Below are 22,179 nucleotides of genomic sequence, written 5' to 3'. Positions count from 1 at the left end.
CATTCAGACATCCACTTTTTCTTCCTGATTCGAATTGTCGTGCGTCATCCTCCCGCCAATTCAAAATTAAAGCAGTTACAGTAAATTTAAAAAAATGTCATCTCGGTCACTGAAAAGTCATGGAAGTGTGGTCGTGAGTCATCACAACCGTAGAGAGGAGCTCAATGCAAGTGCCATGAAGACGGTAGAGCCAACCTTGTCTCCCGTAGCAACAGCAAATGGAATTATATCGGATGCGATGAATGGCCTTACGGCAAAGCATGGAGGAATATTGTTAGCCAAGAACAATTCAACCAAAAAACTTCCTCATGCTTTTCATCAAATGAATATTCAACATCAAATTAATGTTCATACGGCAAAATTTGGTCTTCCTGCAGAAGAGGAGGATTTATCAAAGACAAGGAAGAAAAAAACAAAAATCAAAAAGGAGGCTCCGAAATTGCCTTCGGAAGAGCATGGCCTCTCTTTATTGAAATCAAAAATTCCTTCAATTTCTCAGCTCTCCAGCGAGAGACCACAAAGTGGAAAAAGCTCTGGATCTGCGCTCAGCACTCGATCACATATTAATCCCTTGCTGACGCCAATTCTTGATGAGGATTTCCGTAGAGAAAAATTTGAAGACAGTTTAAAGAAATCATTAAAAGATACATCATCATTGCTAGAGGGTTTGCAATCTCATAGGAGCAGCTCAAGTGACTTGGATTTGACACCACTATCAGCCAGAAAGAAAGACGACATTATTGTAGATAGAAATACAGCCACTCTAGAACCAATTAAAAAACCATCGTCCAGAGGTTCCGATTCAAGATTATTGGGAGGAACTGTCACAACTACACACTCGAATCGAGCCAAACTTTGCATTCAAACTCTAGCGGACGGATATGTGGATGCATTTGAAGAATTATTTTCGTTAGCCCATCGAGAGCCAGTGGTAAGTTTGAGTTGTTGGAAACTTTGTTGACATTTGGTATGAATAATATTGAAATATATTGATGCAGCTTGTGGATGATATTACTGACAAGTATTTTTCACTTTCGGACGACAAACTTCGAGATATTAAGGAATGGTTGGTAAAGGCAGAGTCCTATAAGAGACGAGGAAAATTTGAAAACGTGTATGAAATATTTAAACAAATTGCAGACTATTTTGAAGGAGAGAAAGACTACAATACCATGTACTATTTTTATGATCTTGCCGAGTCGACTGCAAAACGAGTAAGTATTGAGAGTCTTTTTTTAGTGCTGTTGTGAATCAGCGCCGCCTGAATGCTCCTTACTTGCTTTAAAGTCTTCAAATTCAGCCCTGGAAGGTTTAGCAAAGGAAAATGCAGGAAAAATGTATGAACGAATGGGACAAGCAAATATGGCTGCCAAATATCATGAAGCTCACATGAGTCTCGCTCACTCGTCAGGAGATACGGCCCAAGAAGAACGAGCCCTCAATCAATTGTGGCGCGTTTATGTAAAAATGGCAGAAGATTCAGTCAAACAAGGTGACTTGCACAATGCGTGTTTGTTCTATGATAAAAGCTTGAAGAATGCAAAACAACTCAAAGATAGAGAAATGACAGCATCGTCTTTATACAATCTAGGAAATATTTATAAGGAAATGCAGGACCTCGATAAGGCCATCGAGTATCAGCAAATGTACACTCAAGTTTGTGAGGAAATGAACGATAAAGTAGGAAAGGCAGATGCTTATTGTGCTCTGGGAGAGCTGTATGAGCAAACTCAAGAGATGGACAAGGCCATAGACATTTACAAGACCTACCTGTCGCTTGCTGAGGAAATTTGTGATGACAACAAGATTGGTCATGCGTGCACAAAACTAGGCACGGTGTTAGGAATGAAAGGAGAGCATGAGGACAGCGTTCGCTATTTTGAAAGAAGTTTTGAGCTTGCAAAAAGGTCTAAAGATAATGCCAAGATAGGTGAAGCGAAAGTGAGGCTTGGATTCGCAAAAGGAAATGCCAATATGTACCAACACATGATGCAACTCAAGAATTTAGGATTTGCGTAGAGGCAATGAGACGTTCAAACAAGATGAAGATGTTTATTCTTAAATTTATAAGTAAATAAGTCTTTTGTACATTCGGTCGAAATCACTATGTACACGGAAATTTACAATTCACAGGAAGCTGTCTAGCCAGCAAAATTTAGACGCTCTTATCGACTTGCTTTGCACTAGTCATCAGACCCTCTACAATCTTTTCTAGATAAGGATTGCCTCCTGATTTTTCCATTTCTTTCGTCAATTCTTGATAGACATTTCCGAGTTTTTCGAGAGTGACAGCAAAACTGTTTGTCTCCGTCATTAACTCCAAGGCATAGTCCTTCAATAGCTTCTCAGATGTTTTCTGTTTCAAAATGTTAATCAATCGAGTATCTCCATTCTTCGCTTGCTCAGTAATGCAATGAATGATTGGATACGAAAACTTTCCTTCAGTCAAGTCTTCACAATAACTCTTATTGGTATGATAAATGTCACTTTGTAAATTGAGATAATCATCCAAAATTTGGAACAAAACAGATAACAAATTTACAAGCGTAGTAAAGTCGTATTGCTTGCTCTTCTCATTTCTAGAAATTGCCTTCATTAAACCAACGCCCAGTCTAAACAAGCCACCAGTCTTATTCTGAACCATTTGTAAGTAATCATCTTCCAATGGACAAATTCCATTGTCTCTCCAATAAATATCCCTTCCTTGTCCTTCATGAAGCAGTAATAACTCATCCATGAAGATGGAAATGGCATCGGAAAATGCATTAAGTCCATTGTCGCCAGCAAAGCTTGTATTCAACTTTTGAATGTCTTTCAAAGCTTCAAAATATACATAATTAGCACAATTGATAGTGGCTGGCGTTCCGTAAATCAAATGAGCACAAGGTTTTCCTCTTCGCAGCTTGCTATTATCTTCAATGTCATCAATTAACAAACTAGCATTATGTAATTTATCCACAATGTTCTGAACAACTCGTAATTCTTCTTCCGATAATTTAAACCAAACATTAAAAGCCTCAATTAACTTGAAACGAAATCCCTTTCCACTTGTATTATTAATCAAGTAATGGTATGGATCCAAGTGTGGTTTCACAGAAATTTCCTTTCGTTGCATCGTAGTGGATGAAGTAATCATGGTTCCGATAGGGAGAAAATTTTACAACTTGATGGATAGTTTGAAATATGTTACAAAGAAATAATGATGTTGATGGTAATGCAAGACAGTAGTGCAATACAATCACTATAGAAAAAAGAGTGGATGTTGTTGAAAGGAGCGTTGAAGACTTGTCTTATTTTTTTTTGGTGTTGTGATGATGCGTAAGAGTTCCTTGTTCCTGAGGGGTTGGTCAATTCGATGACGTAATAAGGTAACCTCTTGAAATTGTTTCAGAAAGAACAAAGTTCTGTATTAATTAAATGTTCTTTCGTGCTACATGAAAAGGGTGTGCATTTAAAAATTAACATGGTGCGAAATTAAATTCAATGAAAAGATCTTTACTGTAAAGTAATTTGAAAAAATAATAATAAAATTATTTCTTTCATCAAAATCATAAAAGTGTGACAATTTGTCTCAAACTATAAATCCAGCCTCTACAAATCATCATGAGACGAAGCATCATACGATCCAGCAATTAATTCGCTTTTCATCGTTCTCGCTGGTTGATTCCGTGTTTGAACTGGCTCTCTTCCAGCAACATGATAACTTCCCAAATGACCACATTGACATTCAATTCCTTGAACAGGACGATAATCCGTACAGTACAACTAGCACATCGACTCGTATGTTTCCATTCCGTAACGACTTGTTCGGGTGGGAAATGTAAATCAATGGTTCGATGACAATGTGAACAAATTCGATAGATTTTACCGGCAGAGGTTTTACGAATGTCTTGAGAGTTGTTGAGTGTGTGGCAGAGCGGACATGTGAAGGAGGATTTGAAGGCACTCAGAGGAGGAGCTTGATAGCCAAACATTTTTTTGTCTTGATGAATTGTGAATTGTCGGTTTGTTCGAAGCGAGGAACCTTTTAATCTTTGGAAAGGTTACAGTAAAAGGTGACTCGTTTCCTCGTTAAAACCTGGATGAATGGTTACTTGCTGGATCAACTTGTTGGAACTTGAGTAATCAACAGAGCTCAGCAAGATTTTACAAGATTAGTTGTCCAGTAATTGAAAAACAGTAAGTGTCAGTTGGTGTCCTTTTCGTGACATCTAATACAATTTCTCTTTAACAGTCAACACGAGCTCATGCTACTGACCTTATTATTTCATGAGTACAATGCAACCTTAATGTCTCCTTCCCGAATTGAGAACCAAAAAAATATCTCTTCTTGAATCCATGTAGTATCTTCATGAAAATGTTTCTTAAAAGTTCATTGTAAATTATTAGAAAGAAAAGAGTCAGAATCATTGAGATCAAATCCAACTCGAACAACTGTTTTGAATATGGGATCTGCTTGTTCTACTCAAAAAGCTCTGAAGAACGTTGAAGAACCAGAACATGCTTCCTCGAATTCGGGTGAAGAAACTTGCAAAGAAAAGGCTGAAATTCCTTTGAAACAAACTTCTCATGAGGAGAATGTCGTTGGATCGTCAGGGTTAGTAGAAGAGAATTCTTCCGTTTCCAACAGAACAGAACCTTCTTCTTCGGTGAATCATGATGGAATTGCAATTTATTCTTCAGAAGGTTCTTCAGCCGAAGAAAGGAAAGAAACAAATAGTACGCTCCCTGTACAAGAGAGATCTACAGTAATGAAAGAACATTCCGTTGAAAAACAATTTCATTCTTGCACGCAATCATCCTGCTTGTTACAAACCAACAACGAGAAGACGAATTTCCAGCAAGTTCCAGCCCAAAAAAATTGCCATCATCGTCCTTCCAGCATTGAGATGGCATCCAGCCAAGAAAATGTCATGACGGATCCACACTCCGATACTTGCCAGGGTAGTAGTACTGGCCAATTCGTGAATCACACTCTCACCAGCATTATACTTCCTGAAAATGATTTGATGAATAATTCATTGTATGGCTTGCTCAGAGGAGCCATGCAAACCAAAGCAAGAACCACTGTGGACTTTTATGAGAGAAAATATGAAATGCTTTCTCAACTCAAACAAGAAGATTATGAAGAGGTATTAGAACTATTCAAACAGGCGCAAGAGGATTTAAGAGGCGACAGAGAGATTGTTCTTCAAGCACTGGAAGCCAATATTAACTGTATCAATCATTGTTCACAAAATATTTTGTGTGATCGACAAATAATGATGATAGCAGTTCAAAATGATGGAGACCATTTGTCTTTGGTTGAAAATACGGAGCTTGCAAAAGATCGTGAATTAGTCTTTTTGGCTTGTTGTTCAAATGCATCATCCGTTCGTTATGCTGATGAAAGTTTGCGAAATGACAAGGCGTTCATGTTAAAAATCATTCGTACTTGTTCTGGAAATGCCTATGATTATCTTGGAGAGAATTTACTCTATGATAGAGAAGTAGCTCTTGCTGCAGTTGAAATGGATGGTGATGCATTTCGAGTGTTCTCTGATGTCATTCGAAATGATAGGGAGATATTTATGAAGGCTGTAAAAACAGCACCACAAAGGTATGTGTTGACGTTTTGAGTATTTGCTTTTGTTTTTCTGACATAATGTACACTGTTTATACAACTCCAGCATTAATGACGCAGGAGATGATATCAAGAATGACAGAACTATGGTATTGTAGCTGTGAAATTGGGATGTGACTTGAGTAGCATCCCTTCACAGTTCATCAATGACAGAGAAATTGCTACTCTATGTATTAAACGAAATTCATGGTCCTTTAACAATGTTGGAGACGACTTGAAAAATGATCGAGAGTTTGTGAAGGACGCAATAAGATATGGCTGTTCACTGTCAGGCATGAATCAAGAATTTACAAGCGATAAGGAAATTGTAATGATGGCAATCAACTTTTCTGGAGGAGAGAGTATTAGATACGCCTCTGATGAGCTTAAAAACGATGAGGAGTGTGTAATGGCTGCCATACAGAACCAATCTTCTGCTTTGAGATACATTGGCGACCAGTTTAAATCCAATAAGGAACTTGTATCTGATCTTTTACAAGAGAATGGTTATTTATTTGAAGAACTTTCTGATGAATTGAAGGCTGATAAGGAATTACTCTTTACTGCCATAAGCGGCTCATATTCCAATGCTCTCATGCATGCAAGCCCTGAGCTTAAAGCAGACAGAGAGGTAATTATGGAAGCTGTAAGAATCCAAGGCCATTGCTTAGCGTATTGTGCTACTGAACTGAAAAATGACTTTGAAATTGTCTTGGAAGCTGTGAAAAATGGAGGCTCCCTTGAATATGCTAGCAGTGATTTGCGAGATAACGCTGAACTATGCCAAGCTGTTCTTTCTTCAGACACTTATCAGTATTTTGGACCTCTTATGAAGAAAAATAGAGATTTAGCAATTCAGGCCATTGATATATATGGGTGCAATTATGCATATATTGATGATAGTTTAAAACAAGATGAAGAGCTTGCATGGAGAGCAGTGACTTCTGATAGTAGCTATGGCTTGAATATTTTAGATTTTGATGAAAAATTCCAGCATGATAAGAAGATCATGTTGGAGTTAATTAAGAAAAATCCATATCAGTTCGAGCAATTGTGGAAACCGTTCAAAAGTGACATTGAATTTATCACACAGGCTGTCAATAATGATGGAAATACATTACGCTACGTGCCAATGGCATTTAAGAAAGATCGATCCCTCATCAAACAAGCAGTCATCATGGGACTTAGTTATTCATACCTTCCATTGGCATTTAAACAAGACCCAGAAATTGTTAAACTATACGCTAAGCGAGGATCCTTACATTTTTATCACTCCTTAAACGAAGAGTTGAAAAGCGACCCCGACGTGATTAAAGGAGCACTACTGTCAGGTGTATCTCTGTCATCCATTCCTCACAAATTCAGAAAAGATAGGAGTGTTTGTCTTCAAGCATTACAGCATCAGCCATCTAATTACAAGTATTTACCACAAGAGTATGCGTCAGATCGAGAATTTATTCTACAAGCGGCCTCCTTCTCATCATCCCCATTAATTCATTACGCAGTAGAATGGAATAACGACAAGGAAATTGTGATGGAGTGTGTTAAACGAAATGGATACGCCCTTGACTATGCTTCTGATGACCTCAAACAAGATCGTGAAGTTATAATGGAAGCGTTGAAGAGAGATCCTTCAGTTTTACAGAAACTTGATGACACTCTCAAGAGAGACAAAGAAATTGTGTCCATAGCGGCCATTGCCAGTCCCTATTACATCAAGTATGCAGATTCGTCTTTGAGAAGGGATAAAGAATTTATTATGAAGTTGATGCAGACAAGTCCTCCCTATATCAGTTTATTGATGAAGACATGAGAAAGGACAAAGACATTCTCAGAAAAGCTGTTGCACAATCTCCTATATGCTTCGTTTTGCAGGTAATGAGTTGAAGAATGACAAGGAGATTGTGCTTTTTGCAGTAACCTTTGGTGGTACTTCAGTATTACCTTTTGTAGCCAGTAAATTCAGAGATGATCCTGAAGTTATTGAGAGAGCTATTGCTGATAGTAGTGAAGGATGAAGTATGCCAGTCATCGATTGAAACAAGATGAAAATTTGTGATGAGAGCCCTTAGAATTTCACCTTCATGCATTCAACACGTAGATGCGAAATTTAGAGGAGACAACACACTTGTTAAAAAGCTGTTTGAACTGAGATACCATTATATCAGCCTTTGTAATACGGATTTATGTATTAAGCAGGATAGAGAAATTGTCAAATTGGCAATTGAGACCGATTCATACGACTATCGATATGCACACTATACATTACGAACGGATAAAGAACTGACCATGCTTGCTGTGTCACGAAATGGATCATTGCTTGCACTTGCAGATACAAGTTTGAGACAAGATAGAGAAATTGTTATGGCTGCTGTAAGAAATGATCCACTAGCTTTAGAATATGCTTCGTATGATCTCAAAGACGATTACGAAGTTGTAGAGATGGCAATCAAACGTAGTGCCGAAGCGTTAAAGCATGCAAGCAAGAGGCTTAGAAGCAATCGTGATCTAGTTTTGAAAGCATTCAAACACGGCCCTGACATCAGCTACAACGCATTTAGCTACATTTGTGATAGTTTGAAAAAAGATAAGGAAATTGTACTAAATGCTGTGAAAAATAATGGTTTATCACTCCAATATGCACATTCATCATTACAATGTGATAGAGAGATTGTGTTAGCTGCTGTCAAACAGAATGGAGAAGCTTTAGAATTTGCTTCTGAGGAGTTACGAAAGGATTCTGAAATTATCCGAGAAGCTATACTTCAAAACGGAAAGGCTCTTGATTATGTGTGTGGAAAAATTGACAAACCCTTGATAATTCTTGCAGCTAAAACACATTATCAACTTGCGGAAAGTATTGATCGTGACTTGCTTAACGATGACGATATTGCCTTGGAAATGTTACAATGCAATTCATATGATTTCAGAAATATGGATAAAAGAATACGATACAATAGAAATTATTACTTGCTGCCATCAAGAGACAACCCGATTCCATTTATTACACCTCTCCCGAATTGAAGCGCGATAAGAAATGATTTTACAAGCTGCTTCGAGGGACGAACAGACATTCTTATATTGTTGTGACGAATACAAGAAGGACAGATCTTTTGTTTTTGATGCGGTCAAGCTTAATGGTTCAATCTACGATACCTTGATGACACCTTCAAGAAAGATCGAGAAATTGTTTTAGCAGCGGTGGTCCAAAATGGTTATTCATTACAGTATGCACATCCAGTCATGTTTCAAGATCGAGAAATTGTCTTGACTGCTATCAAGAATGGATGTACAAGTGCATTTGCAGAAATTTCTGAAGAGTTACGAAAAGACAAGGAAATTGTTCTTCACGCCATCGCATTAGACCCTAAATCCCTCTATGTTGCTGGAATCAATATTTTCCAAGACATGGATCTCTTGAAATCGATCGTTTTATTGCAACCTGATGTGTTGCGTTTCGCTCCTGACGAGATGAGATTTGACAGAGAATTTATAAAGAGTGTGGTTCAACACTGTGGACGTGCGCTATGCTACGTAGACGAGTCCTTTAGAGATGATCGAGAATTTGTATTGGATGCTGTTAAGCACGATGGCAACGCAATCATGGGTGCAACTTATAGACTTAGAAATGATCGTGAAATTGTCACCAACGCCATTCAAAATAACACGGATGCACTACACTATGTCTCTTGTCCTGAATTGAAATATGATAGGGAATTGATATTACAAACCATTGAGCATGTCGAAAATCCTTTTTTCCAACATTATTTGCCTCTTCAGGATAGAGACGTAGTGTTAGCAATCGTGAAAAAGTGCGGATATTTATTACCTTACATGCATGACATCTTTTGGGAGGGCAAGGAAATTATGATGGAAGCTGTCAAAAACTGTCCATCTATTCTTGCCTACGATCATCTTTTCAACTTACGAGCGGATCGAGAATTCATGAGGGAAATTATAGAACAATCCGATTCGGCTCTTGTCTATGCTTCCGATTCACTTAGGTCTGATCGAGAATTTGTGCTGTCTGTTGTGTCGAAGAAAGGAAGTGCTCTCAATGATGCAGATCCCAAATTCAAGCAAGATCGAGAAATTGTCAAAACAGCACTTGAACATGGTTTGGTGGATATTCCTTCTCATTTCATGAATGATAGAGAAATAGTCATGACTGCAGTGAAACAAAACGGTGAAGCACTTGCATACATTACTGATCCATTACTCTTGAAGGACCGAGAAATTATATTGGAAGCAGTGAAAAGCGAAGGCAATGCTTTGCAACATGTAAGAGTGGAATTTGGAAAAGATTTGGAAATTGTGACAGCAGCTGTCAAGAACAATCCACAAGCCTTATGTTATACAATGTTACAACTTTCGGATGATGATGAATTGATGAACGAGCTTGTAGAAAAGAATGAATTGGCTCTAGCGAATGCCTCTTATCGACTTCAACATGATCGAGAGTTAGTTTTGAAAGCTGTGAAAGCACATGGACTTGCTTTGCTCCATACTCTCTTTGAATTTAGAAAAGATAAGGAAATTGTGTTAGAGGCGTTGAAACAAAATATTGAGGTAAAAGTTGCTGTGCATTTGGACTTGTTAAACGATGAAGATGTGAAAATTTTGATATCAGAGAAGAGTAAGGAAAAGCGAAAAAATATTCCCAACCTTTGTTTAAGTGTTCGTTATTAGTAATGTCAGATGTGGAAATTGAGTAAAATTGTGTGTTTCGTGTAAGGAATTGATTTCAAAATAGTTCCTGTGGACAAACTTGTTGGAATGGTTTGGGTGGAAAGTATTTCTTTTTAAACGCATTCGCTTCAAAAAAGTAATTCACAACAGTCTTAGCGTCTGTAAATAGAAACAACAGACCATCCGGTAACGTTCTCTTTTCAGGATCATATTCCAATAAATTCAAAACAACCTCATAGAAGATTGAATCTGTACCACATATCCGTTTCAGTTCATGCTTAATATCGTGCTCAATAGTTCTGTCCTTGGTTTCATGAATCTTTTCAAAACTCAAACCAAAACATTTTAATATAACAAGACCAAGGGAGTACATGTCGCTTTTTGGAGAGATCAAATGATGTTGCTCTCTTTCTGGAGCACGATATCCTGGAGAGTGTGATCTAGATGTTAGAGGAACTCCATCCAGCGTGCATTTTCCTTTTGATGCTTGATATTCTTCTTTGTTATAATCAAATCTCTTGGAAATTTCAAAATCAATTTGAAAATAATGTTCATCATATTTCACAATATTTTCGGGTTTCACATCATTGTGAACAAATCCTTGTTTTTCAAGAAATGAAATTTGGCATAATATATGGCATACCATTCGTTTGACTTCATTGAGGGCCATATTCTTCCCTAGTTGTTCATGCAAAGGAATGCCTTTCAAGCTGATCAAGTCTCCACGTGTTTCAACATACAAGGTTCTCATCACTTTGCTCGCATAATGTGTGTTCCAATTTTCTTCAGAGGAGCTTTTTTTGAGAACGACTGGACAGACCATGTTTGTTCCTAACTGTATTATTCCACTCTGAATCTTTTTGTCGTTTCGTGAAATGGCATCAAATTTTTCGTCTGGAATGAAGGAATAGATCTCTTCTCCAATTAAGACAAGCTTAATACATTGAGCTGAGTGATTTTTTGATACATCCTCATCTTTTAGAAAGATCTTGTTTTGCAGAACCGTTTGTGGGACCTCTTTAAGATCAAATCTACTCAGTAGAAGTGATGTCAATTTTCTATATTCGATACCACCACAAATCAGATATTCTTACCTTTCTCTCTTTGATTTCTTTTTTACAGGAAAGTTTTCATTTTGTGTTGGCTTGTTTTCTTCATGGGCTTCCGAATCCGTTTTGTTATGGATTGTACTGAAATGTTGTTTTTTAAGAATGGTGTTGTTTTTTGGTTCTTCTTTCGGTGGTGGGTCTTTGCGTTTCTTTTGAGGCATTTTTATTCAACGTTTTTAAACGGGAGAATTTAGAGGGAACATGAGACCCGCTCTCAGTTTAAGAAACAGAACAACAATTCAATCTAACAAGATCCAGGATAAGGAAGGAAAAGGTTTTATTGTTTACCCAAGTCTAAAAGAGACCCATGTGACTTTTGTGAACCTTTCATTTGGCCATTAATTATCTTCAATAATCAATTCAATCGATTTTAAGGACACTCGTTTAAAGGAGGAAGAATCTTCAAGCAGAGGATGATGTTGCTGTTTGTCTCTGTCCATAATAGCAGCTTTAACAGAATTTGGATTCTTCTCCACTCCTTGAATTCTTGAACAAATTTCAGAGATGGCATTGTTAATCTTGATGTGAGTGGTGGCCATCAAGATGAGAGAAACTTTGCAGGATGATGTCTTCATGTCAGCAATGGTTGGAAGCAAAGAGCTGTCAAAAACCTGTGACACTTGTTCCTTGGAAGGGAGATATTCTAAATCACTTTCGAGTGATTGTAATAATTTGACTTTCTTTGGATAGATTGACACGTGAGTGCCTGAAGGATCCCTGAACATGATACAAAATCTAACAGGCTTCAAGTGTCTGTTGTGAACGGAGAGAACAAATTTTTCTCCCTTCTTCAAACTTGGAATATTGAATCGAGGGTCAATGACAAAGGACTGTCGATCATTCACGTTTTGAATGGAAAGGACAATGCTACTGTCCAGAAGGTGTTGATTGTCCAATGTGAAAACATTGACCATTGCGGGTAAGCTTTGTTCAATAGAAAGATAGAGCTTCTTGTCCTTTTCCTCTTTAGCGTCTTGCTTTCTGAGTTTGCTTTCATGATGCTCTTTCTGATGAGTCATCATTCTTTTCAGTTTGGTGGAAAGTGGAAAGGCGTCATTGTCGTCTTCCTCATGAGTGATAATACCTGACGAGGAATTGTTGGAGTGGTGGGTATGGAGGTCAGGTACGCCTGTCTTTAGTTTGTAATTAGAGCTGTAGTAATTTACAAGTGAGGAATTGAGGGTTGGATTGGAAGGTTTGTCTTGAAATGAAGAAAAGTTGTTTGTTGCTGCTGGTGTTAAACTGCAAGCACTCATAGAGTCGTAGTCTTCGAGTATTGTCTTGTCCAGCGATGGTAAGGAATTGGCAGAAAATGCTTGACATCTTTCAACTGTCTTTAAAAAATCATGAACAGACGATGAGAAACTTGGTTTTGATGAAAGCCTTTTCTTGTAATCTTCATTCAATTGAAATAAAGAGAAGGAGGCTCGATAGTCATGGTTTAAAATATTCTGATCCTTACTACTCTCTGTTGTAGGTCTCGAAGGAATGTGTACATTTTCATTCGATAAGCGAAGTTTCAAAGACTCGCTGGCAGCGGTACTGGCATGTCCTTGGATATCTTTTGTCTTTCTCTGCTTGGTAATGATACTCTTCATTGAATCTCTACGAAATGCTTCATTCTTACTCTGCACAAACTGCATAGATCGTTGTGCCATGGAGAGAGGAATATTCGCAGCACAACCTCCGACAGAAGAGGCTGATTGATGAGAAGGATTACATCCATTCATATTATTACTACTGTTACTACTTCCAACATTCGTGTTGTTGATCATCATATTACTGTTACTGCTCCTAGGAGTGTTGCTGCATCGGGCTGCAACGGTGCTTCCCAGCGAGCATTCACCAACCGACGACGAGGCAAACGTCGAGCTGTTGCCGAAGGAGGATGGTGAGTCCATTTTTTTAAGCGCTGGAGTTGTTTTTTGATGGAGTGAATGTGAGCTTTCGCTTCGTGGTAGGGATGAGAAGAAACACACACTTGTTGGAATTGCGTAATTGTGTTTCGGCAGACAATGTCGTGGGTAATTGGGATGAGGAGACTTTTGCGTTTCAAATAATCTTTTTCACCCAATCTTATATTGATAGGAAGAGAAGGAGGAATGAGAGAGAGGCTTGGCGTAATAACACGAAAAAGTCCAAACAGTGGTTTTTGTGCACAAAAAGACACACTCTAAGAATAACCAATTTAGGAAATTGATTAATTTGGCCCTATGCAAGCACAATTTAGAAATAAACGTGGACTTCAATCAATATGCGAGCTCGGAGAGTAACAACAACACGTTAAAGACCGAGAGAGAATTTGGGGTGATGATCTTGATTGAATGGCCAACAATTGCAATGAGAGAAAGAGATTGGGAATGTGAAGATGGAATTCAATCAAAATCAAAAAGTCTCAAAAATAGATTTTGATTGGATGCACCAAGTTAGTAGTGGTAGGAGTGGCTTTGGAGAATTGTTGTTGTTGTGGTTAGTTAGCTTTTAAGATCTCAAACGAATAGACTCAATAATAATAAATATATAGGTGAAATATAAAGAATATAGAGAGTTTTTTTCGATGTGATTGATTGTGCTGCCAGAGTAGTGGTTGTTGATATCTTGTTGTTAACAAGAAATGTTTTTGGAATAAGAGTGGTTGGTTGATGCGGCTCGGAGAATGTCAGAAATCTGTCAAATGACAAAAATTGTGAAGAATTGTTGTTGTTGGAATTGCGTAATTGTTGGTGGGATTAGGTTACGGTGGCAGCACAACCAATAGCACTCAATACGCAAGATAATTTTTTTGTTTTCGAAATTGAGAATCTTTTTGAGGATCCTTCTGAAATATTCGACAAGAAAGCTGCCGCATGCACGTCGAGGAGGACCTGAATTCTGCTTTGCCCAATCTATTTCATTCTTGATTGAATCAAAGTTCTTGATGACTGAGGAACCGATAACACCATGACCTTTTTGATTTGCCTTTACTAATAGATGAGATTGACAGTAATAATACTTTCATCGTGAAGTTTCAAATCATTTCAAATCATTTACAACATCTTGTTCATACTTCCATAAAATAATTATTGTTTCTTCATCTACAGTTCTCAACTCTTGCTTCGTCAAATTAACTACCACAAGACAATGTTTTTGTTGTTTCATTGTTCCGATCGAAGAAGATTCCAAAAAAAACTTTCCCTCACATGTGAACATTCACATACTACTCAAAAATCATTCTCTCCAACAACGCACAACAAAATGCCTCCTTCAACTCTCCCTCATTCCATCCTTCCGTCTGGCTTGGGAATGACTCTCTTCCTATTCTCATGGATCATGTTCATTCACATTGTACATTCACTTTCTCTTTCGTCATCCTCTATTATGAAACAACAAGAACAACAAGAACAACAAGAACATGTCATTCCACAAGAGGTGTCACAAATACGATTTTCCCTTCATGAAAAGAAATCATCAACTCCATTTCTTCCGATCTTGTTGATGCATGGAGTGACTGCTGATAATGGATCCATGTCCACATTAGAGAACTTTATTCGACAAGTGGCACCTCCAGGTACATTTATTACTTCGGTCAATTCAGAGAATACCGTTCAATCCTTGTTGAAACCCATGACGGAACAAATTGCTGATTTTGCAAACAAGGTGAATGAATTGAAACAGAGAATTGGATTTTCGGAATTTCATTTGATTTGTCATTCACAGGGAGGATTGTTATGTCGATCGTATATTCAATTAACGAAAAATCATGGAGTGAAAGTGTTTATTTCTTTGAGTGGAGTTCAGAATGGAGAATTTGGAATTCCGCAACCGACGAATTCGGTATTGGAATTGTTACATCAGGAATTCCCATGGTTGTGGAATATGACTAAGGAAGAGGTGTATCGAGTGTTTTATACCGATTTCTTTCAAAAGACGTTGAGTGTTGCAAATTATTGGAAGGATGTAAGTATTGGAAATTATTTTGAAATTTATTATTGAACTTGACATTGTTGGATTACTGACATTTCATAATAATTTTTCATTTATCTTTATTTTATTGGATAAATAGCCTTATCACTATTTGGAATACCGGCTCTATAATCAATTTCTTACCATTGTCAACAATGATTCTCTCACTACCGATTATGCTCGACTTTACAATTTTCGAGAAAATGTTCTACAAATCGACAAGATGATTCTGACGGGCTCTCCTCAAGATGAAGTCATCCATCCTTATTTTTCTGCATTTTTCGGATTTTACAAACTGGATATCAATACAATGCAATTACAAATTTCACCCATGCAAGAGCAAGATGTTTATGTGAGAGACGTATTTGGATTAAAAACTCTTGACATGCAAAAGAGATTAATTATTGAGAGTGTTCCAAATGTATTGCATATGCAATGGGTAGAGAGAAGAGATTTGTTTGAAAAATATATCCTTCCTTATTTGTATTAATTTGAAATAATAATATTAATTTAAAACAATACTTTTACAATGTGAAATTTCAAATCACACTCCATGAAATTTCGACCTTGTTATTTTCTATTTCCAAAAGTAATTCCACCCACTTCCTTTGATTTTCCACAAATTCATTGGCTCTAAAATTCCAACATTGCTATTCATTGTTGAAAAAATGGGTATATTATGGACAAAACATTAACAATAATGTGAAGGTGATATAGCTCAGTCGGTAGAGCGTTGGTCTAATAAGCCATTGGTCGTCGGTTCAATCCCGACTATCACCAAAACTTTTTTGGCATATCTTTTTCTTATGAGCAATTTTTAGTATCAGCATCGAAGAATGGAATTCAATAATTTCGAACGAAAAAAAAATTATTGAACAATTCGTTTACTTGTTGAGTGAGGGTGAATTTGATCGAGTTCTCAACTTCTTATTCAGTAATTCAGCTGCAGTAGCCAAACCAAGAGGAACTGGGAAAATAGCAGAATTTACAACACTTTGTGGAATCCATCCATTGGGTAATGTGAGACTCGAATATGTCACCATAATATTCGCAGCATTACCTTCCTCAGGTACATATCTTTGACACACAAATTCGTTGGTACCACGAACTGCTCCCTTATGAGGTACAAACGAGGAAGGCGGCTCATAAATTCCATCAATGCTTGTAGAAACAAAATAGGTAAAGGAATCTGTTTTGTGAAATCTCAATACGTAGAGGAAATCTCGATCTGAAACAAATGGAGCTATAATTTTCCACAATGTTGTGTCCATTCATTGGATGTGAAATTATAATTGTAAAATTTTCGAAATGAGATCAATTATTTCGAACAACAACTCATTGAAAAAAAACAAACCTCCAGCAGAGACGACATAATACAAAATTCTCCACTCTCCATCCTCATCGTTCCAACTTTCAATCAGCTCCACACGTTTCACAAGTGGATCCAATAACTTTTTAATTTTCATATCCACTGACAATAAGGGTTGAACAAATTCCTCCGGAGTGACATTTTCACAAATAACATCTCCTCGAATCACTAATGCGCTCTCTCCTTCTTGTTTGCATGAATAAACGTCGACATTCTTTTTGGTGTGATGATATTCAAAAGTAGAGTCTTCGAGAGATTCTTGACTGGTCATTCGGAGTGCTTTTTCTTTTGCTGAATTCCATTTCTGTTTGATGAGAGTGATTTGATCGGGAGTGGGCATTTGTGAAATTGAATCGTTGAAAGTAATGAAACAGTTGTAATGAATATTTTTTTATGAAATTGAAAGAACTCAGACAATTCGAGCGCAATGATTGTTCATGTTGCTGTTTCATTGATAAATTTTTCTTCTCTTTGACATATGCCAACCAAAAAAATCAGAAACCACTGTTCAAAACCCAATGGATACTGGTTTGTCAGTGCTTGGATGAACAGTTTATCCTGATGCATTGTCTCTCGTATTATTCAACATTGTTTTAAGGTTGACTGTGAATAGTTTTAATTCAAGAAAAAAAAATTTCGCATCCGCTTTGCTCTTCGTTCATCAACAAAGAAGTATTACTTACCATGATTGATCCGAATCATCCTTCCATAATTTTAAATACAGATGGTAATGAAGAGAATGGTGGAGATAATATTCGGAAACGAAAAGTAAATACAAGTACGGAAACATCATCATCCTCCAACAGTAGTCATCATCGGAAATTAACTAAATTACGGCATGCCTCAAATGATTATACTTTGATACATTTTCCAGAGCAAGTAGGAAAAGTGGAATCTATCACTTGGATGGTCAAAGAAGGACAATGTATTCTTGCGTACGAGCCTTTGGGAAAAGTAGTGTACAGGCTGATGAATGGAAACCGAGAAGCAATGACAATAGTCAGTAATGTGCCTGGAAAAGTAGAACAATTGTTGAGAATTGAAAAACCTTCATCATCATCAGATCAATTATCGGAATCACAAAGAATTTTCCTCAAACTTTATAATTGCAATCATCCGGAGACATGGCAGGAATTATGTGCCCGATGCAATGGCTCTTGTTCCTCATTGTACATGAGAAAGAAGCTGAGCGGTGAGCCTTTTAAATTTATTTATGATATGGCTACACAATTTAATTTCCCAATACCGGAGATGAATGGTCATGATGAGATTAAACCAACACAAAAGTCTCACGTTTCTCTTCTTCATAAATTGGGATACACTATTGACTTTGATCAAGCAATTGAAATAGACAGACAAAATCAGAGAAGACTTGTAGAAAAGAAAAAGCTTTCACTTGTACTCGATTTGGATCACACTCTTTTGCATACAATTAACGATTTTGAATATTCAAGAGAAGGAAATAGAAGTAAGCCATTTAGAGAGGTGTACGATGGCTCGGAGTTGCTTAAAAAGCATATCCATCGATTTTTCATGCGAGGAACGTTTCACTTTGTCAAGTTTAGACCTAGATTAGATGAATTTTTGAGAAAATGTGGCGACTTATTCGAAATGCATGTTTTCACACATGGAGAGAGGCAATACGCCGACCAAATTGGTTCCATGCTAGATCCAAAAAGAGAATTATTTGCTGATAGAATACTCTCTAGAGATGAATGTCCAGATATTAATACTAAAACACTAAGTAACGTTTTTCCATGTAGCGACAAATCAGTACTCGTCATTGATGACAAAACTGATGTTTGGAAGAACAATGCAGAAAATGTTATTCAAATAGCTCCCTATGACTATTTTAGACGTATATTCGGTGTACAGTTAGATGTAAATAATGCTCCAGGAAATGATGCAGACAGAAAACAACAAGTACCTTCTGCTCAACCTCCTAGGCCTGTAAACTACAAACTCATTGAGAGTACGATTGATGACTATGAGGAAGACGACCAATTGGACGTTGTTTATAACCTTCTTGAGAAGGTTCATGCTGAGTATTTTAAGGGACTAACGTTATCAAAAGATGAGGATGTTGACAACAGAGACGTAAAAATTATTTTAAAAGAAAAAAAGAAAGACATTTTGCGAGGAAAGCACATTGTATTTAGTGGAGTAATTCCATTACAACAAGACCCAAAACAACATCCTGCATGGAGGATTGCTCAAGACTTGGGAGCTACATGTTACACCGATATTTGTCCTTACGTTACACATCTAGTTGCTGGCAGAAAAGGAACCGAGAAGGTGCGAAAAATTGAACAAATGCCTGGTGTTCATATTGTGCATGAATCTTGGCTATATGCATGCATGAAATACTTGAAAAAGCAGAATGAGTTTGACTATCAAATCGTGGATATAAAACACTATCCCATCAGTGAAAATTATCCAAAAAGCAAGAAGGAAATTGTCAAGTTCCAGCAAGTGTGTGCCGATTTTGTGGATTATATTCAACAAGAGGCATCAGAGTTGGCAAGGATTCAAGAGGAAGAAACAACAAAAGAATTGGAAGCAGATTTATTTGGAGCTGATGCGGAATCAGAAAGCAGCAGTGAAAGCGAAAGTGAGAGTGATAGTGACTAACATGAACTCTTTGCCCATGCCAACAACTATTCAAAACCATCGCTTATTGAAGACTCAATACGCTATTATTTATACTACATGACATGTCCTAGCTATTTGGACCAATTTGTTCGAGTTGCAGTTCACATTGGAAGGACACAACAAGCATGCCCAAAAAAACGAAAATTATACACCATAAATGTCAAACATCATTACATTTAGATGCCGAACCAATCGCAAATTTTTAACTCCAGACCATTAAAAAAAATACATGAATAATAATTCACGTTTGACCCGTACTGCAGTTGTATATATCCATCCTCCAATCATGCCCAACCAAAAATCATCACATAACAACCCTCTTCAACAGCAAATAATTTCCAAATTACTGGAAAAAGACATTTCACGATGGAACTGCAAGGACGTTGCTGCATGGCTTGATCTCATGAAAATGTCGCACTTAAAACTCGCCTTTGTTCAAAATCAAATTTCTGGCGAAGAATTATTGGAATTAACGGATAGCGAATTAATGAATGAATTAAAAGTGAGCAGTGAACATGAACGAAGAACGATTCGAGAATTGAAAGACAATCGAACGAATTGGATTAAATTATTGAAAAATTCAAGTCCTCTCAGTATCACAAGTGACAATCATCAAATAGATTTGTCACCACTACAAGAAAGTCATCATCATGTCTCTCAGCAACCATATCCTCTTCATCCCCATTTAACAATTAACACTTCCAATAATTACCACACTGTTTTGGGTAATAACAACAGAAATAGCACAACTCAACCTAAAACTCAATTAACACCGACCTTGCCATCTCATGATTCTTCATTGGAGTTGGATCAAATTTCCGATGATGGTTTGGAAGATTTGACCAGTATTGGAGGAATTTTCATGAAGAATGTATCGTCGGCTGAGAAATTGGATTGTGTGTTGGATTCCATTTATAAGGATTGTGATTCTCTAAAATTTAAATTGTATAAGAATAATGATATTCATGTCGTGACGCTCAAAAAGATTGGTTTTTCATACAATTCGTTAAAATTGGAAATTATTGAACGATTTCAATTTTTTAAACCTTTGATTCGATATAAGGATCATGAGGGCTATTTAATTAGAATTTCCACAGACGCTGATTTGGCAAGAGTGTTATTTACTCATCACACTGAGGGAAGTGATATTCTACAGCCCATTAAATTAGTGATTGAAAATGACATGACGAATAACATGTCGACACCAACGGCAACAAGTCCAAAAGGTTTATTCATACCAAACACACAGCCACATTTAGAAGCCACAATTACTAATAATTTGAATGCTAAAATTCTCAAATTAGAACTTGAAAATGCAGAAAAGAATGAAACGATTCGAGAATTGGAACAGAAACTTTCCGCTCAAATGCAAGAATCTGAAAAACAATTGACTCTCTCCAAGAGTTTGCAAGAAGAAATCAGCACGTTGAAACTGCAGCTGTATAGTATGAAAAATGGAGTGATTTTTAACACTGGAACACTGAAACAGAATGAAGAGATTACAGAGTATATTAAACTTTGTAAAACACTCCAGCATGCGTTGGGAAATGCACAAAACAAATTGTTTGAAATGATTGGAACAAATGGAGCATTCACGGAATAAGAGTTACATGAAAATGACAATTTTAGTGTTCCTGTGCAAGTACGACACTCTTTGGTTGCCACTCATCCTCAATAAATGTTCCGTGCACTTGTATTTTCTTTTTCTCTCCCTTAAACGTGGTGGAATCAAAGATAAAGGTTCCTGTACTGTTGAATGGTGATTGTTTTGATAAGTTATTGGATTGATACACAGTTCCACAAGGCATTCTCCATTGACCTGATTTTATCTGTCCATTTTCCCAAGTGGATTGATGATATGAGCTCTTGTTGGAGGCAAAATAATAATCACCAACACCATGTTTGAGATTGTTTTTCCATTCTCCTCTGTAAACGTCTCCGTTCGAATAGTACATTGTTCCAAAACCATGTTTTTTGCTGTCCAAGAATTGTCCAATATAAATTGATCCGTCCTTGTATTTGATCACTGCCTCTGGGTCCACAACAAAATTAGGTGGTTCGAAGGCTTGATCTACTAGGTATTTTGCATCCATAGACGTCGTCTTTTTATCGTTACAAAATGGTCCTTCATAGAACGGATAGGGGCCATATTTCAACACGTAGAACACTCTATGAGGAAGGTATCTTGAGAAGGGATCTTTTGAGGAAATAAGGGAAGAGGCTTCTTTCAACTTTTCATCGTCACTTTTGTCTTCTTGCGACAGTATTTTCTTCACTTCATCTGTTTCTTTCATTTTCATAATTTCTAAATCCTCATTGAGCAATGTTTTTGCTGTTGGATGTTGCGAATAGTAAATATACAATCCTCTGTTTCCATGCTTTAAATTTTGTTGAAATCCTCCCTTATATTGATCTTGGTTGGAATAAATAGCATGGCCTTCTCCATGTCGTTCATTGAATTCGTTCACCTCTCCTTTATACAATCCGAGTCGAAGTACCATCTTGACGCGATTATCATTTAAATGTTTACTCTCAACCATAGAAGCAATAAACCCATCTTTGTCAAAATCATCTTCCATTGGTTCTTCCTTATTTTCTGCATCTTCCGATTCCTTCTCTTTCAAGTGAGAGGTCCTAGCTTCCATATATAAATCCCAAATCATTTTGTCAACCTTCTTGAACCCTGTCTCCTCATCGATCTCGTCATAGTTGTATTCGGGTTGTTTGGGCTCAGTTTCCTCTTCTTCTCCGACTTCACTGTTTTCTTCGTCTTCGTCTCGTGGCATTTTTTGATGTTTTTGAAAAAAATTGTAATT

General features: G+C 37.1%; 12 protein-coding genes across 12 annotated transcripts; 7 read left to right on the top strand and 5 right to left on the bottom strand.

Annotated features, from left to right (window-relative positions):
* Nucleotides 1-94: 94 nt before the first annotated feature.
* On the top strand, nt 95-2,019 carry C9374_005285 (uncharacterized protein; the record flags this gene model as incomplete). The annotated part of the gene is made up of 3 exons (XM_044695018.1): nt 95-931; nt 999-1,214; nt 1,288-2,019. 3 exons carry the CDS (start codon nt 95-97, stop codon nt 2,017-2,019), a joined length of 1,785 nt encoding a protein of 594 aa, XP_044548384.1.
* A 136-nt stretch (nt 2,020-2,155) lies between these two features.
* Nucleotides 2,156-3,136, bottom strand: C9374_005284 (uncharacterized protein; the record flags this gene model as incomplete). Its single annotated transcript, XM_044695017.1, has 1 exon — nt 2,156-3,136. One exon carries the CDS (start codon nt 3,134-3,136, stop codon nt 2,156-2,158), a length of 981 nt encoding a protein of 326 aa, XP_044548383.1.
* Nucleotides 3,137-4,445: 1,309 nt separating this feature from the next.
* On the top strand, nt 4,446-7,415 carry C9374_005283 (uncharacterized protein; the record flags this gene model as incomplete). The annotated part of the gene is made up of 3 exons (XM_044695016.1): nt 4,446-5,599; nt 5,670-5,712; nt 5,763-7,415. The coding sequence occupies 3 exons, from the start codon at nt 4,446-4,448 to the stop codon at nt 7,413-7,415; spliced, it is 2,850 nt and encodes a 949-aa protein (XP_044548382.1).
* Nucleotides 7,416-7,660: 245 nt separating this feature from the next.
* C9374_005282 (uncharacterized protein) lies at nt 7,661-8,626 on the top strand (the record flags this gene model as incomplete). The annotated part of the gene is made up of 1 exon (XM_044695015.1): nt 7,661-8,626. The coding sequence occupies one exon, from the start codon at nt 7,661-7,663 to the stop codon at nt 8,624-8,626; it is 966 nt and encodes a 321-aa protein (XP_044548381.1).
* A 219-nt stretch (nt 8,627-8,845) lies between these two features.
* On the top strand, nt 8,846-10,291 carry C9374_005281 (uncharacterized protein; the record flags this gene model as incomplete). Its single annotated transcript, XM_044695014.1, has 1 exon — nt 8,846-10,291. One exon carries the CDS (start codon nt 8,846-8,848, stop codon nt 10,289-10,291), a length of 1,446 nt encoding a protein of 481 aa, XP_044548380.1.
* A 55-nt stretch (nt 10,292-10,346) lies between these two features.
* C9374_005280 (uncharacterized protein) lies at nt 10,347-11,561 on the bottom strand (the record flags this gene model as incomplete). Its single annotated transcript, XM_044695013.1, has 2 exons — nt 10,347-11,322; nt 11,386-11,561. 2 exons carry the CDS (start codon nt 11,559-11,561, stop codon nt 10,347-10,349), a joined length of 1,152 nt encoding a protein of 383 aa, XP_044548379.1.
* Nucleotides 11,562-11,738: 177 nt separating this feature from the next.
* C9374_005279 (uncharacterized protein) lies at nt 11,739-13,301 on the bottom strand (the record flags this gene model as incomplete). Its single annotated transcript, XM_044695011.1, has 1 exon — nt 11,739-13,301. One exon carries the CDS (start codon nt 13,299-13,301, stop codon nt 11,739-11,741), a length of 1,563 nt encoding a protein of 520 aa, XP_044548378.1.
* Nucleotides 13,302-14,634: 1,333 nt separating this feature from the next.
* Nucleotides 14,635-15,832, top strand: C9374_005278 (uncharacterized protein; the record flags this gene model as incomplete). Its single annotated transcript, XM_044695010.1, has 2 exons — nt 14,635-15,336; nt 15,443-15,832. The coding sequence occupies 2 exons, from the start codon at nt 14,635-14,637 to the stop codon at nt 15,830-15,832; spliced, it is 1,092 nt and encodes a 363-aa protein (XP_044548377.1).
* A 394-nt stretch (nt 15,833-16,226) lies between these two features.
* Nucleotides 16,227-17,051, bottom strand: C9374_005277 (uncharacterized protein; the record flags this gene model as incomplete). The annotated part of the gene is made up of 2 exons (XM_044695009.1): nt 16,227-16,585; nt 16,697-17,051. The coding sequence occupies 2 exons, from the start codon at nt 17,049-17,051 to the stop codon at nt 16,227-16,229; spliced, it is 714 nt and encodes a 237-aa protein (XP_044548376.1).
* Nucleotides 17,052-17,395: 344 nt separating this feature from the next.
* C9374_005276 (uncharacterized protein) lies at nt 17,396-19,342 on the top strand (the record flags this gene model as incomplete). Its single annotated transcript, XM_044695008.1, has 1 exon — nt 17,396-19,342. The coding sequence occupies one exon, from the start codon at nt 17,396-17,398 to the stop codon at nt 19,340-19,342; it is 1,947 nt and encodes a 648-aa protein (XP_044548375.1).
* Nucleotides 19,343-19,592: 250 nt separating this feature from the next.
* Nucleotides 19,593-20,966, top strand: C9374_005275 (uncharacterized protein; the record flags this gene model as incomplete). Its single annotated transcript, XM_044695007.1, has 1 exon — nt 19,593-20,966. One exon carries the CDS (start codon nt 19,593-19,595, stop codon nt 20,964-20,966), a length of 1,374 nt encoding a protein of 457 aa, XP_044548374.1.
* A 22-nt stretch (nt 20,967-20,988) lies between these two features.
* C9374_005274 (uncharacterized protein) lies at nt 20,989-22,149 on the bottom strand (the record flags this gene model as incomplete). Its single annotated transcript, XM_044695006.1, has 1 exon — nt 20,989-22,149. One exon carries the CDS (start codon nt 22,147-22,149, stop codon nt 20,989-20,991), a length of 1,161 nt encoding a protein of 386 aa, XP_044548373.1.
* Nucleotides 22,150-22,179: the final 30 nt, after the last annotated feature.

This window comes from Naegleria lovaniensis (genome assembly GCF_003324165.1).
Source record: "Naegleria lovaniensis strain ATCC 30569 chromosome Unknown tig023, whole genome shotgun sequence".
Lineage (NCBI taxonomy): Eukaryota > Heterolobosea > Eutetramitea > Acrasida > Naegleriidae > Naegleria > Naegleria lovaniensis.
The sequence above is the reverse complement of the archived record's forward strand: the minus strand, read 5'-3'. Positions and strand labels throughout refer to the sequence as shown.